The sequence below is a fragment of the Salvia splendens genome, chromosome 20 (genome assembly GCF_004379255.2).
Source record: "Salvia splendens isolate huo1 chromosome 20, SspV2, whole genome shotgun sequence".
Taxonomy (NCBI): domain Eukaryota; kingdom Viridiplantae; phylum Streptophyta; class Magnoliopsida; order Lamiales; family Lamiaceae; genus Salvia; species Salvia splendens.
The window spans coordinates 22317726-22339827 of NC_056051.1; the positions used below are offsets into that span (position 1 = coordinate 22317726).

Here is a 22102-nt window from a genome sequence, read left to right on the forward strand (position 1 = left end):
ACATAATAATTCCAAACTGGTTCTTCCTAATACACTTTCCAAGCAAATTTAACAAAATAACAAACTTCCAACTAGATAAAACTACAAACCCTCCAACTATAAAATTACTACCTTATTATTATACAATTACTTGCCTTCAAATCTTCACCAAATAAGAATCCTCATCAATAAGAAGGCCAGTAGTTATCCAAGTCACCACACTGCTCCATGCCCTCAAACCTATTGTTGTTCATGTCCCCTCCATAGACCGCCGCCTGTTCGCCGCTCATGATGGCGGCGGACACGTCTTGTTGGGTCATCCCTAGCTGAGGAGGCGGCGCCGCGGCCCTCATTCCGGCGCCGAGGTTCAAGTTGAGGCCGGATATGGTGAAGGCTCCTGCGGCGGGGCCGTAGTTGACCTGCGATGGGATGGGGAAGTTGATCATGCTGGCCGAGGCGGCGCCTGCGGCGATGGCTCGGTTGAACTGATCATGGATGTCGGCGTAGTTTCTGGCGGGAAAGTGGAAATTGTCTGGCTGAATATTGATTTGTGACTGCATGGGAAGGTCGAGGTTGTAGGAGAAAGGGTTGACGGCTCTGGATTGGGTTGATGGGTATTTTTTACCTCCGGCGCTCTTTTGGAACACACGGCAGACTACCCACTCATCTTGCTACATTCATCAGGGAAGATAAATAAACAAAATATGATAATAACACACATTTTAAGTCATTTTTTGCCATATAACTTCAAGATAGATGAGTTATCTACGCTACCAAACTGATAAGAAAAACAATTTGTATAAACACTTATTTTAGGTGGTTTTAATTAATTGATCATTATAATTTCAAGAACAAATTAATTCATAGTAACAGAACTAGAAGGATTTGGTGCTATGGGCTGGTTTTGATAGTAGGGATTGGTATAAAAGTTAAAATTGGGTGATTTAATTCTATTATGTGGGATAGGGTGGTTTTTGAATTGTTAGAGTTAGTGTTGGTGGTGTGGGTAAGAAAGTTAAACATATGTAAAAGTTAAAAGATTTTGGGGAAAACACTACTTCTCAAATTAAACTTGAGTAAAATTAAGCTTACTTTTTATTAAGACAAAATCATGTGCAGATAGATGCAAATAAAAAAAATACTTTTCGGAGAGTTAAAATTGAAAATTAATTTCCAAAAAAATACTAAAGAATAAGGTTATAAAATAACTTGGTTGGGAAAGCTAATATCGAAATTCTCAGCTATGTAAAAAAAATTTAAGCTAAAGAAATGTTCACATCACCCAATTGCATAGAAATAAAGTTGGACGAAATTAAACTAATAAATTATCAATGACTCTTAAGATCGTGTGTGGTCTTAATGACTGAGGAATAATCGATCTTACTCTTGCAAGAATATTGTCTATATCTTGTATACATAAAGAAGGGCTAGTTTTCTTGGAGAATTTATGTTGATCAAACGTATGGAATAAGACCAAACATTGTTGTGAGAGCAGAGAGGATTGGTTGGTTGAGAACATTAGAACAATTTGTTTTTACATTAACACTATAATAACTTGTTGTATCGACACAAGAAATTCAATCATTGCGTCTATTAAGCAATATTTCTGCTAGTCTCCTTAATTAATTATTCACACAATTTAATCTTGCGAAATTTACCAATATGTAGAAGGGTTAAACAAATGACTACCAATTACTATAAAAAAATCAATGTGGTCACGTTAGAATTGATTGCATATACGATATATCCCAACTTGTTAATTTGATGGGATAATATACTTTTTATAGATGATAAAATGTGATGTCTAAATCCAGCTTCTTATTAAGGGAAATTATTTTATTAAAATATAGTAGTAATAGAGTAACTTTATTGAACAAATTAGTGATTTGGTTGAAACCGAGAGTAATTATTCAAAAAGGAAATTTCTTGGCGACACAAATACTATTATCTTTGAGAAATGAAAAAATATTAATGCAAATATTTCTATAAATCAACTTATAGCTCTATATATTTAGTATATCAATCGTGGAACTAATGACATGTGTCATTTAAAAAGTTCCATGGATGCCACTAAAATCATTAATCAAGTTAGAATATCCATGAGACAAAGAATCATTTTTTATGTTTCAAAGTTTCAATTAAAAGATGGTGTTAATAGTTGCAACATGTTCAAAGTCAAGTGAAAATTAAAATCTAATAATTGAAAACAATACCTACATAAATTCCCCAATAAAAAAACTACCGCACAAATTATAATCAATAAATCATAGATAAAAGAGATGAAATTTGAGAAAAAATAAGAAGAAGATAGTTACCTTGTTAGTTCTATAAGAAGATTTGGAATGAATTCGATATTCATGCATGACCCAGTTTGTCTTCTCCCCCCTCGGAGCTCTCCCTTTGTAAAACACCAAAGTCTTCTTCATTCCCACCAACTCCGACGTGTTGCTGTTATATATCTCCTTATCTTTCCCGGTCGTCTTCCAGTATCCCGTGTTTGTTGCCCGGTTCGTCCTCACACCCGTTGGATACTTCCGGTCACGGAGGCTGAAGAAATACCACTCTTTCTCTCCCATCTTCGCCTTCCCTATATAATTAACCTATTTTATTAGGGTTTATTATAACAAAAAAAAAACTAATTATGCTTAGTTTTCCTAGCTAGAAAACCCTAGTTTTCCTCAAAACATGTTTAGAAATTGGAAATAAAAAATAAAACAAAATGACAAGATATTGAATCAAGAAACATGTTTTTCCTAGCTAGGAAACCCTAATTTCCTTAAAACCAGAAATTGAAAAAAGGATATTGAATCAAAGACGTGATTTTCTAGGTAGAAACCCTAATTTTCCTCAAAACCCTAGAAAAAAGAAAGTAAGGGTTTATGGTACCTGGAAGATCCCAAGGCTCACACTTGTTGAGATCGACGTCTCCGATGGCTCTTCCTACGAAGGTAGCGTCGGAGATCTTGTTGATTAAATAGTAAGTGATGAGTTCTTCGTCGGTCGGGTGAAATCGGAAGCCGGGTGGCAACTTATCCTCCTTCACTGGACTTCCTGACCCCTCCATTTCTTGTCTAGCTTTGCTCTTTTCCAACTATAGTATGCTCAAATTTTCAAGAAACTTCTGAAATGAACAAACCAAAATTCAACCTAGTTACATTTTATGCAAGAAATCTGAAAATTTAATGATAAATGCAAAGGAAAAAACCTTAATTAAGTGTATATCTCCATAGATTTTGCTCTGATGCTACATGCGAGGTAAAAGGAAAAAAATGATGATCTAAATATATATAATTTCCTGGCCAAGAGTTTGTTAATTAATTGTGCAAGAAAACCGACTTACTCGAATGTAGTAAAAATGATATCAAAATGTTTGCATTCAAGTAATCGAGGAAATTGAAGTATAGGTGTTGGATTCTTGCAAGAGATGAGTTAGTTGTGAGATGATTGAGATGAGCAAGAAAGCTTGGAATATATATAACTATATGAAGAACGAAAAAATGGTGCGATTTATTTCCAAGCTCTCACCTCTCACCTACTATGGGCCTTATGCTACACGACTTTGAGACTTCATTTTGAAAAGTCTGTAATTAATTTTTGTTATAATCTAATTGATAATCAAAATAATAACATTTCACCACTTCGATCTATAAGAATTAGTCTAACAAGAGTCATGACATTTGCTAGCTGTGATTATGTCTTAATTAAACTTCTAGAAGGTTTATGAAAAACTAGTAGTCGATTTTGCTTGATACATTCACTTTTCATCTGCGACCAAAAAAGGGCTATTTTTATCATAAAATTTGTTAGGCTATCCACAATGGCGCCTAGCGCACCGCCTAGCCGAGCGCCGGCGCTAGGCGGTCGCTAGGCGAACCATTGCAGCTTCCGAAAACCGCCGAGCGGTTTTTCGGAATTAAAAATCGCCTAGCGCTAGGCGGTCGACGGGCGCTGGGCGATGCGCTGGGCGATCCGCTCGGCGCCATTGCAGCGTCGGGATCGCCCAGCGCATCGCCCAGCGGTTTTTTTGTTTTTTTTAAATTTTCGGGACAGTATATATACGCGATTTGCACTTCATTTTCATTCGCACCACTTGTATTAACGAGTACTCTCTCTATCTTAATTTCTATACAAGATCAACACCGAGAAATGAGTAACGCGGGAGATGGTAGTGGAGGTAGTGGGGGGGACGCTGAAGAGTACGAACGTCGAATGGCCGAAGCGTTTGAGGCATATACCAACCGCGGGATAGACCAATGGATGCAAAGAGCCTTGCAGCCGGCGGTACCTCGACCTCGGCCAGTTGTCCATCGCCGACAAGCGATTGATCGTGATCACGTAGCTGCATATCAGCGCCTATACGAAGACTACTTCGCAGAGGAGCCGCGGTTCAACGCCAACATTTTCAGGCGACGTTTTAGGATGAGCAGAGCCATGTTTATGCGTATTGTTAACGCCTTGGAGCAGCGATATCTGTATTTCCGCTTCAGGCACGATGCTGCTGGCAAACCCGGCCACACACCAATTCAAAAGTGCACTGCGGCAATCCGGCAGTTGGCTTACGGAGGCGCGGCAGACATGTGGGACGAGTACCTCCACATCGGTGAGACGACTTCCCTGGAATGTTTGAAGTATTTCTGTCAAGCCGTGATTGAAGTATTCGGTGATCAGTCCTCAACTCGTCGCCCCTATTCAACGAGCAGTGCCAGGGCGTCGGTCCGGCCATCAGTTTTATCGCCAACGGCAACCGGCATGATATGGGCTACTACTTGGCGGATGGGATATACCCTAGGTGGCCCGTCTTTGTGAAGACGATCCGATGCCCAGGAGATGAGAAGAAGGCCTACTTTGCAGCATGGCAGGAGTCCGCGCGCAAGGACGTGGAGCGCGCATTTGGTGTGCTCCAGGCTCGATGGGCGGCGGTTAGGGGTCCAACGCGTTTGTGGCACGTCGACTGCATTGCTGATATAATGTACGCCTGTATTATCATGCACAACATGATTGTCGAAGATGAAGGTGTACAACTGACGGATTGGGCCAACGACGATAATGAAGCCGGTCCAAGCCACGGCGTGGCCGTCCCCAACGCACGGAGTGGGGTACCTCACGATGAAGCCGGCCTCCTCCAAGCACATGCCGACATGCGCCAAACGGAAGCTCATATTCGACTCCAAAAGGATTTAATTGAAGAGTTATGGGCGCGGAGGACTGCTCGGAGTTAGTTTTTTTTATTTATGTAATTTTGTAAAATGTACTTTTTTTAATGTACTTTTTATTATTAATGTACTTTTTTAAAATTTTAGTACTTTTTAAAATTTATTGTACTTTTTTAATTTATTGTACTTTTTTTAAAATTAAAATAGTATTATTAATGTTTCCCGTATATGTCTCGTAAATTAAATTCCGTATATTGTGTTATTAGTGATGTGGCTATTGATGTGGCTGGGCTATTTATGATATGGCTATGCTATGGCTGGGCTATTTCTGATGTGGCAAGAGGATTTTTAGTATTGATGATGTGGCAGGAGGAGTTTGTGGCTGAGCTATGGCTGGGATATTGTTGGGCTATCACCACTGTGGATACCCTTAGGGGCGTGCTAGTTATTGTGAAAATAGATATATTTCGGTTTGACATATTGAAGTTGATGACTAAATATGTACTAACGTGAGATTAAAACTCACAACATAATTTTAGATGGATAGTCACAACACTAAACCCAATAAAACTAATCTTAGCTTCAAATTAAGAGAAAAGAAAAATAAAAAATACTAGTAATATTTGAGTATATTACTAGTAAGTACTATATGCTCATATGTATTAAGCAGTTTTTTTCTTTCAATCTTTACTTGTCCCTTTTATTGTATTTAGTTATAATATTGTCCAAGTAACTGAACGACATAATATGTGCACTCATGTAGTCGTGTGTCTTAATGAATACCGAGATTGAAGTTGTACACAATTTTGCAGACAGATGTAATTGTTAATTTGCAATTATAAATCTAGCTTGTTTTTCGTGTATCTTGAGCCTACTATAATCAATATAGAATTCTAATTTATGATGTTAGGTGTTCGGTTTGCAAGATTATATCCCGGGATTAAATTTGTAGTGTGTTTGATTCATAAGATTCAATCCCACAACTCAATCCTAGATGGATAATCATGGGATAATTAGTCATAGCTAACCCCTATGACTAAAGTAATCTTACAACTCAATTCTAGATTATATCTTGGTATTTTTTATCTTGAAAACTGAACACCACCATAGTTTTTCATAGAAAACTTGGTTAGTACATGAACTCAAGCCAAGTTAAAGATCGTACCCCTCTGATTAATTATCAAAATTCAAAACCAATGAATCCAAAAATGGATATAGCACTTCTAAAAATTACTTTTACTGATTATGATAAGTTTACTATAAGAAATTAAATGCAGTTATTTAAGTGTAAAGAGAATTAGGGATGTTAATCGGGACAATCCACTCAATGTACCAAGACGACCGACACTCTTTTCAGTTAATGCCGCTTGGGTTAGATTATCTTCGAGCTAGCTCATTGATCTGTAGTTTATGAAGTTGTATGAATACTTATGAATGAGAATGAATGTCCTCCTCTTTCTTAAAAAACGTCCTAACATGAGCTCTCCAAAATTTCGAATATGGTCATTGATCACACTTAAAAACCATTTGGCTGTGACTGTGATTATGTTTCTATATTAAATGTTACTGTAATTGATAAACAACATGGCGCTAAAACCCAATAAAGCTATATATATATATATATTGGTTTGGCTCGATCTTAAAAAGTTGGGACAGCTAATATTAAAATCACATTTTGTACAAATTAGGGGCAAGTTTGCTAGAATATGAGTCTGTAAGACTATTTTACAAGATGTGTTGAGTTATAAAAAGTAATTGAGTTAATTTACAAGATTGTTTTCCCAATATTCTCAATATGTATGTTTCTAGCAGAACTAGAAAAATCCTAACTGTATATACTTAATTTGAACTTAACTAGTAATCCTTCCGTCCCTCCCTGAAAGTTTGTCTCATTTTTCCATTTCCGTCCGTCCCACAAAGTTTGTTCCATTTCACTTTTTACCATTTTTGGTTGTGGACCTCATATTCCACTAACTCATTTCTACTAACATTTTATTATAAAATTAATATATAAAAGTAGGACTCACATTCAACTATCTTTCTCAACTCATTTTTCATTACATTTTTTAAAACTCGTGCCCGGTCAAAGTGGGACAATATTTGGGGGACGGAGGGAGTATTATATATGTAGTGAAAAAGTATCAAATACTCGTACTTCAAATTTGTGTAAATTCAGTTAATCTCTTTCTCCATTGAGTTCATCGAAACCTTGAACTTAGGCTTAGGGTAACGCATAAATAAAAAATTGAAACTTATGGAGAAACTAGGACAAAATCATAATGACTCATTACACAACTCTGAAGATGTTAGAACTATTATAAAGGATTAATCACCCCTTAATTACGGAAGCGACCAATAAATTAAATGAATTTCACCTATAAACCTTAGAAGGGATTAATTTCACCTCCATTTTCGATTTTGTCTCCAGATTCGTGCAAATGGTTGGTTGGAGAGGGGATCGAATTAATAATTAATTGTGCGTAATTACTAATTAGGGTTTGGACACATTACATTCGACACGATATCATGCAAGTTTTTTTTCTTTCTATGCTTAGTAGTTTTTACAATTAAACTAATCCAAATCGACAACATTCATTTTTGAAAGTAATGCGTGCTTCGTAGGATGCTTTAAATACATGTGTGTTAAAACATCACACATGTATGTTAATTAACTGAGTTCGTTAATATACTATTACTTTATCTCACAAATAAAAATTCCGAAAACATAAACTTGCCTTAGTAGTGACTTATACTCCAAATGATTAGAAATATGATATATGAAGATGCTTCACTGCCAAAAAAAACATTGTTTACCCAGTAAACAATTTCGAGCACAAAATAAATAGTCGGAGCTTGCAAATGGAAACTTATATATAGTATCTTTTAATAATTCATTGTTAATTGACGAGTTTTTTCTTTATTTCAAGAAAAGGTTAGTACTCTATTTTATTTGCCATGTTTCAAGATTCTACTAGATTATATTAACAGTAACACGTTATTTATGATTTATATAGTCCAACACCACAACATATCTTTGACCTAATCCGTCAACTGTATTTTTTCATTTGTAAATTTAATGGAAAATTATATTATTGTAATTACTAATTAATCTTATTTTTGTTAATTTTAAAATTATAATTATCAATTAATTATTTTATTAATAAATAATCAGAGGTTATTTAGATTATCAGCCAAGATCTAGTTTCAAGTAGGATTAATCTCTTACTTTTATTGATTTTAAATTACTAGAATTTAATAAAGGTGTATCGTGTATGCAGTACAGTGTCCATGTGACCAAATGAAAACTTTATGAAATCAAACAGGATGTGAATTAAATCCGTTTATGTGATTGGGTACTTTATTCTATTTATTGTCCCACTTGAAATTTTTCGTAAAGCAAAATTAAACAGAGATTAAAATCACAAAAGACAAACATAAATATTGTTTTTAATCATGAGATTCATGCTAAAAGCCTAAATTTTTGCTGTCCATTTTTCGTGTGTTTTGATATTGTCAGTTGAGTTTAATTATATAAATCCGAAGATCCTTAATTTGTATTTTAGCAGTATTTTTATAGAAATAGTGGAGCCGTTATAAACTTGTAAAGATAATTTATCATATAAAAAATCATCAATGAAGAAGAGCCTTTGAAGATCAGTCAAAATGCAGCAGCTATCTATCTCAATCTTCTCTTCTAACTTGTCCAACACTTCGAAATTTTATTATTTAATTTCTAATCATACTGATTGCTCCTTTATGTCTCTCAATTTTCATATAAATTTTATTTTCTGTGATTAAGATGTATGAGAGAGAGAATAATTAACAACAAACTGCATTAAACAATTCTTTACACCATAAACTGATCCCAAAAAAATTCAACAAATGAGACTCTATGTGTCATATTATTGTTACATGAGAAATAACATGTAGTATTCATATTTATTCTCGTAAAATGAATACTCTTATAAGTTATATGTATAATAAACTAGGTCATTCTCAATTACAAAACTTGAACAATTATTAATTATTTAGCAAAAATTAATCATGTTTGCACATCTGTAACATTTCTAGAAATTTTGTTAGTTACATGATCCAAAAATTGAGCTAAATAACTAAATAAAGTTGGATTAAAGATAATGTTTGGTGCATGCAATCAAAATCAGAAGCATAGCAAACTTGTGCTGCACTTCACCATTGTCTAATCAAATAATCAAAACTGAAGGACGAAGCATCGTTGTTAGTTGTTATACTGATTAATCACAAACCGGCTCCCGTGTGTGTGAACGCAGAAGACGGTTCTTGAAAAGTTATACGCGAAATTAACAAACCCTAATCAAATCTCATGAAACTAACTATTGTGTTATTATCAAGATAAGTTCAATCCCATAAGAAAAAGCATCCCCTCAAATCATGTTAGAAATGATCCAGTTGTCCAAAAGAGTTAAACGTGTGGAGTTGGACAAAAATTATAGAACGTGAAATTTTTTATTTAATAAATATTATCATGCTAGCTTCAACAACACAATTGCAAAATCCTTGGCTGTTATGCAATTTATAGTTATTTAACAAAGACTAGGTCACTATTAATTAAAATTTTGGTATTGAGTGTGTAGTGTTTTAGTTGGGAGGCCTTAATCAAGAACACTGTTAATTACATTTTGTCACACACATCACAAATAAAGATGATGGTGGTGAATGAATGAATGAATGTACAATGTATTTGTTTCAAAGAAAATTCTAGTTATACCATAATAAAACGCTTCTTTTCTTTTTGGATAAAGTTAGGGCGAAAGAAAAAAAGGAAAATAGAGAAGAAAGAGAATCGTGTTTGGAGTTTATAAAATGGACGTGACATGTATTTTAATATGCGTGTGGGTGTGAAGATTGAAGTAAAATGGGGACTGTGTATAAGTATTCATTCTTTGTTTGTAATTTCATGATCAAAGATTGTGTTTCATGTTGAGGATGTTAGGTCAGAAGTAGGTTTGATGAATTAATCTTTCTTAAGAAACTTGTCCATCTACATTTGAGGGTCATATTCGTAATTTTATGTTCTACACTAGTAAATGTGTGTGTGCGCGCGTGTTTTTTTCTAATATATAAGTAATGACAGATCTAGGTGGGGTCGACCAATTACATCGTTGGCCTAGGAATGCCAAAAACTCTATAATATATATTCAGTCTTTGGAGCCAATGTCAGACACAAATGAGCCCGACAAGAGGCTTAGGTCTCTACCAAAAAATGTTTCTATAATAATGTTGTTAATGTGTAAATTATTGTATAAAAGCTCTTATAATCAAAACATATTAAGGGAATGTCTTTTAACCTTTCGAATACGAAATATGGATTATGTAACCCTCACAAAAGTAAATTATGTGTTCGACTTGATTTGGAGTTGTTGTCATTCTCACGGCAACTCCGTTTCAATCCTTTAGGGTTAGAGTTCATGTCCGTTCTCCGTCTCCATCCATTACTATTGATGGTCACTGCACCGTCTCTACCTTCCGACACCGATTAGAACCTTATTAACTGTGTTCAGCCCTGCAAGCTAAGGTCGTATAATTGGATTTTTCATTTAAGGTTAGTTAGTTTATAGCTGTTGGTATCTAGGATTTGTTAGAGTGACTTGCGCTTCACTAGGTTTAGTTTTTCTTGTGACTAAACATCTTACTCTTGAGTGAATCAGTGTTGACTAAATAATGAAATTACATATGGTGTATTTGTTCCCATGAGTGTGAAATAATGAAAGTCTGTTGTATATTTAAAGTATTCGATGTTCATCAATGTTGAATAATTAGCATTTAATACGCTTATTTATAGTTTAGGCAAATAATTGCAGGAAAAAAACACCAAATTTGTTCAATTTCTAATTAGTTCTACAACTTTTTAAAATGTTGTATATCGTAATTTTAATATATTTTTCAATTGTTCTATGGGAAAAATTTATGGTTTGTTACATGATTGAATTTATTGACGTTGCGCATACATGTGTGAAAATATAAAATATGTCCGACTCCGAGTATGTGTATTAAACAACATTGTTTAAGTAGTTGGGCATTTTTTCACATAATATTTTCTGTCTTCCACATTATACACCCAATCAAGATTATGGGACAAATGAGAAACATGTCAAAATTATGGTGTAATAAGCTATTTTTCTGATTTGTGTAATAAACCAAATTTGTGATTTTTGAAAATGTGCCCCATAAGTTATATTAAAATAAAAGTAATAAGTGAAAATGGGGCATCTCATGTAAGACGTTTCTGCTTCCTCCATTATGTTGGGAGTTCAAGTCATCGTGAAAGTAAATGGGACATCTTGTCAGTTGTCCGTGCATGTGCCAAATAATCCTTCAATCGTCGGAAAATGACTTGATTATAAGACATGGTTGGTTTGTGTACAAGAAAAAACAAAAATGCTAGCATTAAAATAAAAGTGATTAGATATTTTATTTTTTATTAAAAAGAAAATGACTCAACCTAGTTGAGGCATCCGGAAAAATAATACGACTAACTTAGTTATGACGAAGGTACGTAACTCATGGAAAGAAACGATTCCCCAAAATCAAGGATCTAGATAAAACGTGATATGACTAAATCACCCTTATTGCGAGATGCTAATATCATTTAGTTCCCAAAAAATAAATAATGGAATCACCAATTTAAAAAATTAACAATACTTTATTAATTGTAATATCAAGACATTGCCTTATGGCTTATAGTACTACTCCACTAATTATTTCAACCGGCGAACATTGTCAAAAACTAGTGAACAAGAACACCATCGACCCAATTAGTATATTTTGTCATGAATCTGAACAAGAACTAGACTCAAATGAATCTGTAATCCTCTCTGCCCAAAATCAATAACAACTCTAATTGAGAAAACAAGAACAAGGCCAGGATTAATCAGCGAACATATAGTTTTTACTTCTTCAATAAACATATATAGCATGATTAGAGAATGCCCCAAAACTTAATGACTCTTTAAAGAATCACTGACAAAATTGGATTATACTGTTCCCACATAATGCCATGTTTCATTTCCTATCGTCTTGAAAAAGGAAATTAATTACAATCTCATCGTACCTTCTAACCATGGAACTCAACTCATACAAGGCCTGTCACATACACCACCTTATTATTCTCCACAGTTAAGCCAGCCACACCTTTTTCCCAAATCTGATTTGTTCATCACTCTATAAATCATCCTCGTCCCCGCTACTAAACGATTCAAGAACATCGCTGTCGTCGTCTTCGTCTCCCTCAGACACGATCCCCAGCATTTCAGGAGTGTCGTAGTCGAGACCTGCTATCAGGAAATCCCCATCATCTTCCTCATCGTCATCAAAGTCACTGACACTGTCGTCGTTGCTCATATCATCAGCATCACTATCACCATCCTCTTCCAGAACCCCCTCCAAACCGTCATCGTCATCGTCATCTTCATCCTCCTCAGTCTCTGCGTCATCGGGATCAGAGTCGTCATCTGTCGGCTTGCGCCTTCCGATCTCATACACCCTCGCGGAGGAGTACATCTCGTCCTGGTCGTCCATCGTGATCAAACCTACGAAAGAATCTGTTGGCTCAGTAGCGAAGTCGAGCACACAGCGGTCAACAGGGATCGTGGCGATGTCGGAATAATTGACGGCGTCCACAGTGCGGAAGGCAGAGAAGAGAGGGTGCTTCACACGGCGAGAGTTGAAAGCTGACGTGATATCCTCAAGATTTCTCCTCAGAATGCAGTAGATAACATCGCCACTAGCATTGAACGTTATCGTTGTCTGATCCAACGACGGCACGCTCCGAAGCAACCTAAATTTTCGGAGATCCCACACCTCGGAGTTTATAATCACCTGTTATCAGATTTTAAGAAGTGGCACGAAGGTTGAAATGAGAAAATATAAATTCAAGTTAAAAAGATCTTAAATATGCATATAAAAGACCACTCAAGAAAAGTAGTACTTTATGCAACATCCAGTAAACAATGTGAACTATCATCATACCTCATTCCCAGCAGGGTGAAAACTGCCTCCGCCATAATCTGTAAATTGATCAAAGCGATGAATTGGACCCGAGACCCTTCGATCCCACAAAACACCATTCCAAAGCAGCATAGAGTCGGATGGGCTGAAATGAACCAGTGAATATGCATGCCCGCGACCAGAAACATTAGTAGATGTATCCGACAACGTCAAGTCCAACTGACAGGTGTGAGTATCATACAAAAGAATCTCCCGGTGTGGAGAATCTGATCTTAATGCTGCAAACATTTCACCTGAATTACTAAATTTGGCAGCTTTGATTCCATCAAACGAGTGTTTGGGACCAGCAGAAACCATAGACGCATCCCACAAGCGAACATCCATTGCACTAGAAGAAAGTAAAAGCTGGTTTTCGCCAGAGCAATGAGACTGCACAAGTGTAAGAGGAGACTGATGACTTGTACAACTGTCTAACACAATGTTGCTGTTGGAGTCAAATATTTTCAGATCCCCAGAATGTCCACCAGAAGCAATCCGAGAAGAATCTCCTAAGAAGGCAATGCATGTTAAAAGTGAACTAGTATCATCACGGCAACTTCGCCATGGTCTGAATCTACTATACACAAACTGGCGATCCTTTCGAAGCCCATGAATTCCTCCTTGCCTACTTCTAAACTCACGGTTGCTAAGACGAGAAGTGACATTCGATGGAGCGTCAAGACTTCTTTTTGGTTCTGGACAAACATGAGGTTGCAAGAGCGAAAGAGGAGGTAAAGTTGTGATCGGTGCAGGACATTGACGATGTTGGTGCTTTAAGTACTGGACAACAAGAGAATCCAAGGTAAGCCGTTCAGAGCCAGAAGGTTGTGGATCAAGCAGTTGGGAGGAAGAAGCCAGACCAGCCAACTGATTTTCATCAATATCCCGACTTTGATAGTCCCTCGGAGTAGAGATTGGTGTGCAGAATAGAGTTGCATCTGAATACAGACCACTTCTGCGAGAAGAATTAGGTGTGGTGAAACAAGGAGATCTAAGTGATTGCTCACCAGTGTTAAGTCTTTTTACCGATGGGCCTGATCCACTTTCTTTCAAGTCTGTCAATTTTCGCTTCATTGGCAACACTATTGGGGTTCTAACCTGAGTATCCGTATCACCACCAAATTTCGGAACAGACAGCAATGGAGTTCTCACACCATCTGCAGCTAAAGAAGCTTTTTCGGAGTTGAAGTTTACTTCGCTGCTTGAAGGTACTGGACTATCCACTGGTTTAAGTGGAACTTTTGAGTGACTATTAGCAGCTGACGATGGCAACGCTTTCTTTTTTGAAGACAAGTAAGCTGAATCAGATCTGAAACTGGAATCTTCCTGATGAAGAGAAAATTTTGATTTATCTGACAAGAATCCACAGGCAGCACGAGCTGATGGCCAATGAATTTGTACTGTAGAAGCTTCCTGTCCAGTGGCTTGATGTGCTAAAGATGAAGGGGCAGCTAAAGATGGCAAGGGTGTCAACTTAGCCTCTTTAAGAAGTGTAGCTGCACTTTCTGCTAAACCGGATGCTTGAAGGTGCTCGTGCATCAGCAGCAAAAGTTCCCTGAATTTGAAGGGGCATGTGTTGAAAACAGACATTTGAAAATTATATGCATTTATAATCCCGAACAAGAATCCTTAAATACCTAGAATGATAAGAAATAGGAGTAGCAGCAGCTATGGCAGCTCTTTCAATACGCCTCAAGGTTGGGGTAGCAGCATCACTGGCTGCTAAAGTACTCGCACGCCCAGAATTAGTTACGACCTTCAAATAGCAAAACAACATCATGAATAGAAATAAAGAAGTACGTAATTTCCTACTCTTGATTAACAGTTTGACCTCAAAAAATTGTACTTTCTGGTGTATTAGCACAGTATATCATTAGTTACCCAAGAGCCTTGCTGTCTGTCTTAATGCTCAATGCTATGTAGAATTGTAGATGGTGTGTGCAATATTTTTGTGTGATATTCCAAAGGCTACATCATGTCCTTTATTACCTCTATTCAGCTAAACTACTCTTAACAATGGTTAGCTGACATACATTCATTTGACCATAATTAAATTACACATATATAAGATATGTATCAAAACTGCAGTGATTAGCAATGGCCCAGCCACCCTGTCTCATATTTCAGAATTCATGTGAACAAAATAGTGCTTACTCCAATCAGCTCAAAAGTCACTTGAGCGAGCTCTGCCTGCCACCTGTTTTGCTCGCCTCCGGCAGATTGGCCCCCAGAATCTCGAATAAGCTCTGAGAGCTTTTTTCCTACCTGAGTAGAAACCAAAATGACGACAATTTTTTGGTAAACCTTCATCTATTACAGAGGGAGCAATTTATTACTTGATTGCGAGTCAATGCAAAACAATATATCAGATATCAAGCAATACCAACCTGAAGCTTTGTTAATATATGAGCAATTGTGTCATCTCTGGCCAAACCAAGAAGAACTCGGCATGTCAGAGCACGAAGACAATCAAGAGCAGCAGGGGATGTTACCATCCTCGGTTGGAGAAGCTGAAGAAGAACCTTGATACCATTGTTTGCACGAACAGCTTCTCTCGCTTGCCGATAGCCTTGTTCCAGTTGCGCAGCAAGCCCAGCACAACCTGCTCTAGCACCTAAAGATATCCTTCGATCTCCGACTAGGCCAGATGCCACTGTAGATGAAGATGCTTGTGACGATGCGTTATTAGTAGATGACGATGGAGCTACTGAGACACCTCTATCCACAGAAGCAGGTTCTCCACTTTGCTCCCTTGTTTCATTCTGGACAGGAACACTGACTGTTTGTTCCATAATATTTCTTTCTGCATTTCTGTCCTTGGAGTCCACAGTAGAACCATTTCCAGTTTGGCTAGAATAAGCTTGTTGGCCTTGCATGTTAGAGCTTGGTTTGTTGCTGATTGATGGAGGAGGGCAAACAAGATTTATCAACAGATTCAACGCCGGCTCAACAATCTGAGATTTTAAAATGATATATAAATATATAATTAATGAGCTGTGAAATAGACAAAGAATTGCCCAAAAGGATAAGCAAACACCTTGGGTGCAATTTTTACCTCAGGTTCAACAAAACCCGCACCGTTCACAGCATCCAAAATGACAGCTATGCCCACTCGATCATTGCTTAAAGTGGCAGTTACAATAGGTTTGCGGCTATAAGGTACCAAAGTTACAATGTGCAGCACACCGAGGGCATACTGAAGCAAATCGTGCAAATAGCGCTCCACTGGTGGGGCCTACAAGTGCAACATGTGAGTTAACACAGAGAACTAAGATTCAATAATACAGAGCAAGTAAAAAAAATACTAAACCACACCTGACATAACTCTAACATAGTTGTATGACCATTTGATGCCAAAAATTTATCAACTACAGGCCAACGTTCCTTCACAAGTGCAGGTCCCAGTTTCCGATCCTTCTGTATTTGACGGAAAACAACATCCATTGCCTCATTGCTTATGTCCAGTGGCTTATATGCTGCCCTAGAAATGTTTCTAGGCACACTTCGAATATTTTTCATAGGTCTTATTGAATCCACGAGCAAAAGAAGATGTGCTCTGAAATATTGTCGCAGTGCTCCACAGGTGTGATAAGCTGTTTGTTTTTCTGAAGATGTCAGTACATCTGTGGTGGACCGGTCATTTCGAAGAGATCCTGAGTTACTTGATTGCCCAGCAGAAACCCCAGATCTTACTGAGGCAGCATCATTCAAAAGAGAGAGTACTTTCTGCAAACCATCCTGTGAATCAAATTCATCAATGATGGCTCTGAAGACAAAAGAAGCAGCAAAGAACAATGCAGCATTCTTTCGGGCTGCATGATCCTGTGGACACTCAAGAAGTTGTAGAGCCAACTCAACAATCTGATGGATTACATTTGAAGGAAGGGCACAAACACGCTCCATTATCCCCTGCAAAAGATATTTTGTTAGTGAAAGGTGGCATGTCAATTCTAGTAATAACCAAATACTCCCTCCGTCCCACATAATTTGACCCAGTTTTCCATTTTTGGCCGTCCCACATAATTTGACCCATTTCACTTTTACCATTTTTGGTAGTGGACCCCACATTCCACTAACTCATTCCTACTCACATTTAATTATAAAACTAATATATAAAAGTAGGACCCGCATTCCACTAACTTTTTCAACTCACTTTTCATTACATTTCTTAAAACCCGTGCCCGGTCAAAGTGTCCCAAATTATGTGGGACGGAGGGAGTACTAATGCATGAACATACAGAGCTTGAGAGAGGATATACATAGACCTACAATGTCATGTAAAAATGCAGATATATGCAACTACAGTGACTAAAGAGGACACAGCAAATTACCTGGATTGAACCAATTGTAATTAAGCAGGATGACAAATCAAGATATGTCAATGGAATTCTTGGAACACCAAGCAGTCGTTGCATGCCACCACGGTCCACAAATAATGCAGCAAACTTCCGATGAGCAGCCAAGGCACAGATCAATTTCAAAATATCAGGCAAAAGATTCATACCGGTTGATGCCTCTTTGTGCTTAAGACTTCGCTGCATTAGTGCAAGAGAGACATCAACCCCCTTTTCATGGATCACGGGACCGAGAACTTCAACATACTCCCCCAGCACTACAAGACACTGGATAGAAAACTTCTCCCTTAACGTCGCAAGGGAGTGGTTGTCTGGGATTGAGACTTCGCCAATATCTTCACAAAATTCTGCATCAGTAGCCTTTGAATTGCCTGAATCGCAATCGGCATTGCTTGAATTTCTATAAGGGGCAAAAGGTCAAGTAAAAATCTATAGAGTAAGTGATGGCGCAAAACATGAACCCTCTTGAGCTATTTCATCAGTGCCAAGCTATTCTGTGAAACATACTGCCTACCTTGGAGCAGGAATTGCATTTGCAGCATCTATGACAGTAGAGGCAGCTCTCGAAGCAGCAAGCACAGCAGCTTCTTCATCATTTGTCTTCTTGTATTCCTGGGTCAATATAAAACAGATATGTGTGAATAGTTCAGGCATATACCCATTTGGAAAGAAAAACGAAAGGAAGAAGAAAATAGTACCTCCAATGCAGCAGTTTTAACCACTTCAGCAGCAGCATCACCAGCCGCCCTTATGGGTATAGCATGAGCATTGGCTGCTCTCGCTTCAGCTTCAGCAGCTCTCACAGCTTTTTTAACAAAATCAGTAATGTCTTTGTTGCCAACTTTGCAGTTCTGGAAGCAATCATCATTTTCGTCTCTCTGGGGGATAAAAGTATCAACATCATTCCTTCCTAGACTCTTTTTAGCATCTGAAAATCTCCTCAGATCCTGATTTCTAGCTCCACTTCTGTCTCTCATACTCCGTGCCTGCCCTGACCTACTGCCAGAACTTGGGGACGTCATAGCTTGCTCAGTTTCAGATACTCCTTCGCTGGACCTAACCTTTCCTCGTGTTCTGGAAAATCCACGATTTGTTTTTCGTCTGGAAGAGTCATCTCTCATATTTTCTTCAGTCTCTTCCTCTTTATGAGATCTTCCACAAGGTTTTGTTTTTGACTCACAAAAATCTCTGATATTGCATTTTTCTTCACCATCTGCTTCTGCTTCATAACCATCAACCTCAAGAACCATATTATCAGGGGGGTCCTCATCAACCCCACATTCATCCAATAGGGCAGCATCTTTATCTTGATCCTTATCGATATTCATTCTCGAAGTGTCGACATCCAGGTGCGAAGACTCTGCCGCTAGCCGCAACCTACTCCTGCCTTCCTCTTTCATTTTAGGGAAGGTTATGGTTGGCGCACTTTTGTTGTCAACTGATAGATTGCCATCTTTCTGATTTGGGCTTGTATCACTTAAAACCCGAACTCTTAAATATCGCATAAGCTTAGCTGATATTCCAGATGTTAAGACATCTTCCACAAGTGGACCACCACTGAAATGCCCATGGAGGAAAAAGTTACAATGAGAATAATAGAAACCACAAAAAGATTTGGCGAAAAAAGATATGATAGTTTCAGAACCAACCTAGTCAAGCATATAGCAAGAAGGGCAGTAGAGTATGTTCGTAACATTTCAGAGTCTGACGATTTTCTTTTCACTGTGACATGCTTCCAATGACGGTCATCACCAGATGAGCGGGGAATATCCTCCATCACCCACCGTCTTAAGTTAGCTAGGATATCATCTTCAAATACATGTGGATACTGCATTCAGGGTTACTTACATCAAGAAAACTAAACAAAGTTCATGAATTGAAGAAAGTAAGTCTTATATTGTCCATCAGAAACAGCAAACAATGTTTATAAACAAAACAAAGTAATCCCTATAGAACCCATCAAGAACATTAACAAAGTTTATGGAAAATAGGAAGAAATCTCTATATCCCACAACAAACAAATAGATCAAGACATTTAGATCAAATAAATCAACAACTACTACCATACCATCCAAGTTAGCGAACAACTGAAAAGAATCCGGGTAGTAGCTGCCTGTACCGATACTGAATGTGCGCCAGCTTTTAGAAATTTTGAAGTTATCAACTCAAAAAAATCTTCATTCTCCTGTAGAAAGTAAGATAAATTAAGCAAAACACCTCAAAACTAGTTAAGTAGCTTAAATGACACTCAGCCACACAGAACCATATTCCAAAATACTAAGTCACATGCTACAGAGAGGTGTGGCTTAGCCAAGAATTCTTATTTAGACCATATTCCTCCTTATTGTGCGTATTAGACAGAGACACAAGCTAGCACAAATGGTTTCCAAAAGACCCAAAACCAAAAGCGTAAGAGAGCGATGAATAGTCAAATACCCGAATAAGGTTTCCAAGTCGCCCAATATTATGAGAAGACCTGCCAATACTTGTCGGAGGCTGATCTGCACCCTCCATGTAGCTATGCATCCAAAATTAAACTAGAGTCAGTACCCATATATGAATGTATATAGATAAGTATACAGCTCTGGCATCACATCATAAAGTCTCAACAAGAATGAAGATATAATATGGATATTATCATCTCATATTGCAAAACAAAAATGCAGTGCAGAACTTTCCAGTGGGTAGCCTACTCTCTCATCACCTCAATGCAATGGGAACAAGCCCTTGATGACACTTGGACTCTATACAAAAGAATTATCCTGACTTGGTAACAGGTATACATACCCCAACATCGTAGGCCAAAAGTAAGACAGAACCTGGCTATAGTACTTTATCTTTGTGGCCCCACAACAAAATTATGGCAATCAAGGTTCATCCACTTTGATATTGTTCCATCCATTTTAGGCTTAAATACAGTAGTCAGTACAAAAAAAACTCTATGTCCTTGTATATTGACCTACAAACATGTTTGTGCAGTCAACACGTGGACATCAAATAATGCAGTCAACACGTGGACATGTTTGTGCAGAATACAACAACATTAACAAGAAGAGAGGCATAGCTATTGGTAGTCCAGCAAAAGAGGAACAGAGGGATTCTTGTCATAAAATCCTACTCCCTCTGTCCACCAATACAAGGGGAGTTTTAACCCGGCCCAGATTCTAAGAAATGTAGTAGAAAGTTGGTAGAAAAGGTGGGTCCTACTTTCATAATTTAGTTTTATAATAAAATGTGAGCGAGATAAAGTTAGTGGAATGTGGGGTCCATTACCAAAAGTAGTAAAAAGCAAATGAGAAGCAAATGAGAAGTTTATTGTTGGACAGATGAAAATGACAAAAATGAGAAATTTATTGGTGGACGGAGGGAGTACTATAATTCATGTTTCCAGCCAAGAATCAAAATCACACACAAGGTTGATCATGGATATATAGACGAACTTATTATCTCAACTTCTTTACGCAAAGTACTTTTCACCATCACTAATGTTCTACTACCAACAAGCCTACCTCATTCACATGCATAACAACAAATGACACAAGCAACACTAATTACTTAAAATTTCACAATCCTTAAGCTCAGTGTCCTTCATCAAATCAAACTATTCAAAATAACGCACTTGCTCCCGGAACCAATTAAAATTCACTATCCGATACTTAATTTCCACCACCAACAAAAATGAGACACTGGAATCGCGTGACAAAACGAAAGAAAACCACCGGAATGGAACACAGGAAAAAGCAAAATTGATTTCAGCACGCTGATCGTGGCATAACAGCGAAACCTACCTTGATTCTTGCGCCTCCAGAATGGTGGCGAGGGCATGGAGCACGTTGGGGCTAGGGTTTCCAGGGCTCGCAGTGATCTTATCTATCAACGACTGAGCCTTGGCCATCAAAATGTCGTTCTCATCTTCCTCCTGCCGCTCCTCGGCCACCTCCGCCGGCGCCGGTTGAATTTGAGGCTCAGCTTCCGTAGGCGCCTCCATTGCAACAATTGGCACCCAAATGAAACAACGGCTACACGATTCGCGGGTTCAATTAACGGAAATTTTGTAAAATTGATTTTTTTTCAATTCGAACACAGCTTGATGGAGAGTTGGGAGGAGAAATGATTGTGTGTTGTGTGTTTTGGTGCGTACTTATAGAGGCTGGGGAGGGGGTGCTGAAGTACATTTGTTAAGGCGCAAGGTACTACTGCTGTAAATAAGAGTGCTTCTTTTCTTTTTTTCTTTTCTTTTTTCAGTTGCGGTTTGAGTAGAACCCGAGAATGTTCTATTTCTATACCCTTCTATTTCACTCGATCTCCTCCTCTCTTTTTTTTATCAAATCGAATGATCTTATAAAATACTCACATGCCTCGTAAAATAGTTTTTTATTGAGATATCGATCTCTAAAATCATAAATTTGGATTAAAATCATGTGTTTTACCCTAACTTTTTATCGTCAAAATTGTGTAAGTTAGAATTTGTAGTCAATATTTAGCAAAGTCATACTTTGGCAACTTATGAAAAGTTAACTGCATGATTTTTGCAACTAAATTTTATGTTCATGCGATATGCTATTAAATTAGGCAAAAGTGTGTGATTTT

The 22102-nt window shown here is 37.6% G+C and overlaps 2 protein-coding genes across 6 annotated transcripts; both read right to left on the bottom strand.

Moving 5' to 3' along the window:
* Positions 1 to 6: 6 nt before the first annotated feature.
* Positions 7 to 3461, bottom strand: LOC121780894 (NAC domain-containing protein 100-like). 4 transcript variants are annotated; one of them, XM_042178546.1, is made up of 5 exons: positions 3320 to 3423; positions 3185 to 3223; positions 2866 to 3100; positions 2295 to 2566; positions 7 to 650 (listed from the first exon to the last, which is right to left on the bottom strand). In XM_042178546.1, the coding sequence occupies exons 3-5, from the start codon at positions 3041 to 3043 to the stop codon at positions 165 to 167; spliced, it is 936 nt and encodes a 311-aa protein (XP_042034480.1). In that variant the 5' UTR covers positions 3044 to 3100; positions 3185 to 3223; positions 3320 to 3423; the 3' UTR covers positions 7 to 164. The 4 variants fall into 4 exon arrangements, with proteins under 4 accessions (XP_042034480.1, XP_042034478.1, XP_042034481.1 ...); XM_042178544.1 differs by lacking the exon at positions 3185 to 3223 and having other exon boundaries at positions 3320 to 3461; XM_042178547.1 differs by having other exon boundaries at positions 2866 to 3097; positions 3185 to 3436.
* An 8577-nt stretch (positions 3462 to 12038) lies between these two features.
* On the bottom strand, positions 12039 to 21642 carry LOC121781134 (DDB1- and CUL4-associated factor homolog 1-like). Of its 2 annotated transcripts, XM_042178834.1 has the most exons (14): positions 21301 to 21642; positions 19949 to 20030; positions 19581 to 19697; positions 19162 to 19340; positions 18211 to 19069; positions 18027 to 18124; positions 17489 to 17912; positions 16473 to 17066; positions 16213 to 16392; positions 15545 to 16111; positions 15312 to 15422; positions 14795 to 14913; positions 13140 to 14712; positions 12039 to 12989 (listed from the first exon to the last, which is right to left on the bottom strand). In XM_042178834.1, the coding sequence occupies exons 1-14, from the start codon at positions 21498 to 21500 to the stop codon at positions 12333 to 12335; spliced, it is 5760 nt and encodes a 1919-aa protein (XP_042034768.1). In that variant the 5' UTR covers positions 21501 to 21642; the 3' UTR covers positions 12039 to 12332. The 2 variants fall into 2 exon arrangements, with proteins under 2 accessions (XP_042034768.1, XP_042034769.1); XM_042178835.1 differs by lacking the exons at positions 19949 to 20030; positions 21301 to 21642 and having other exon boundaries at positions 19162 to 19321; positions 19581 to 19696.
* Between the last annotated feature and the right edge of the window lie 460 nt (positions 21643 to 22102).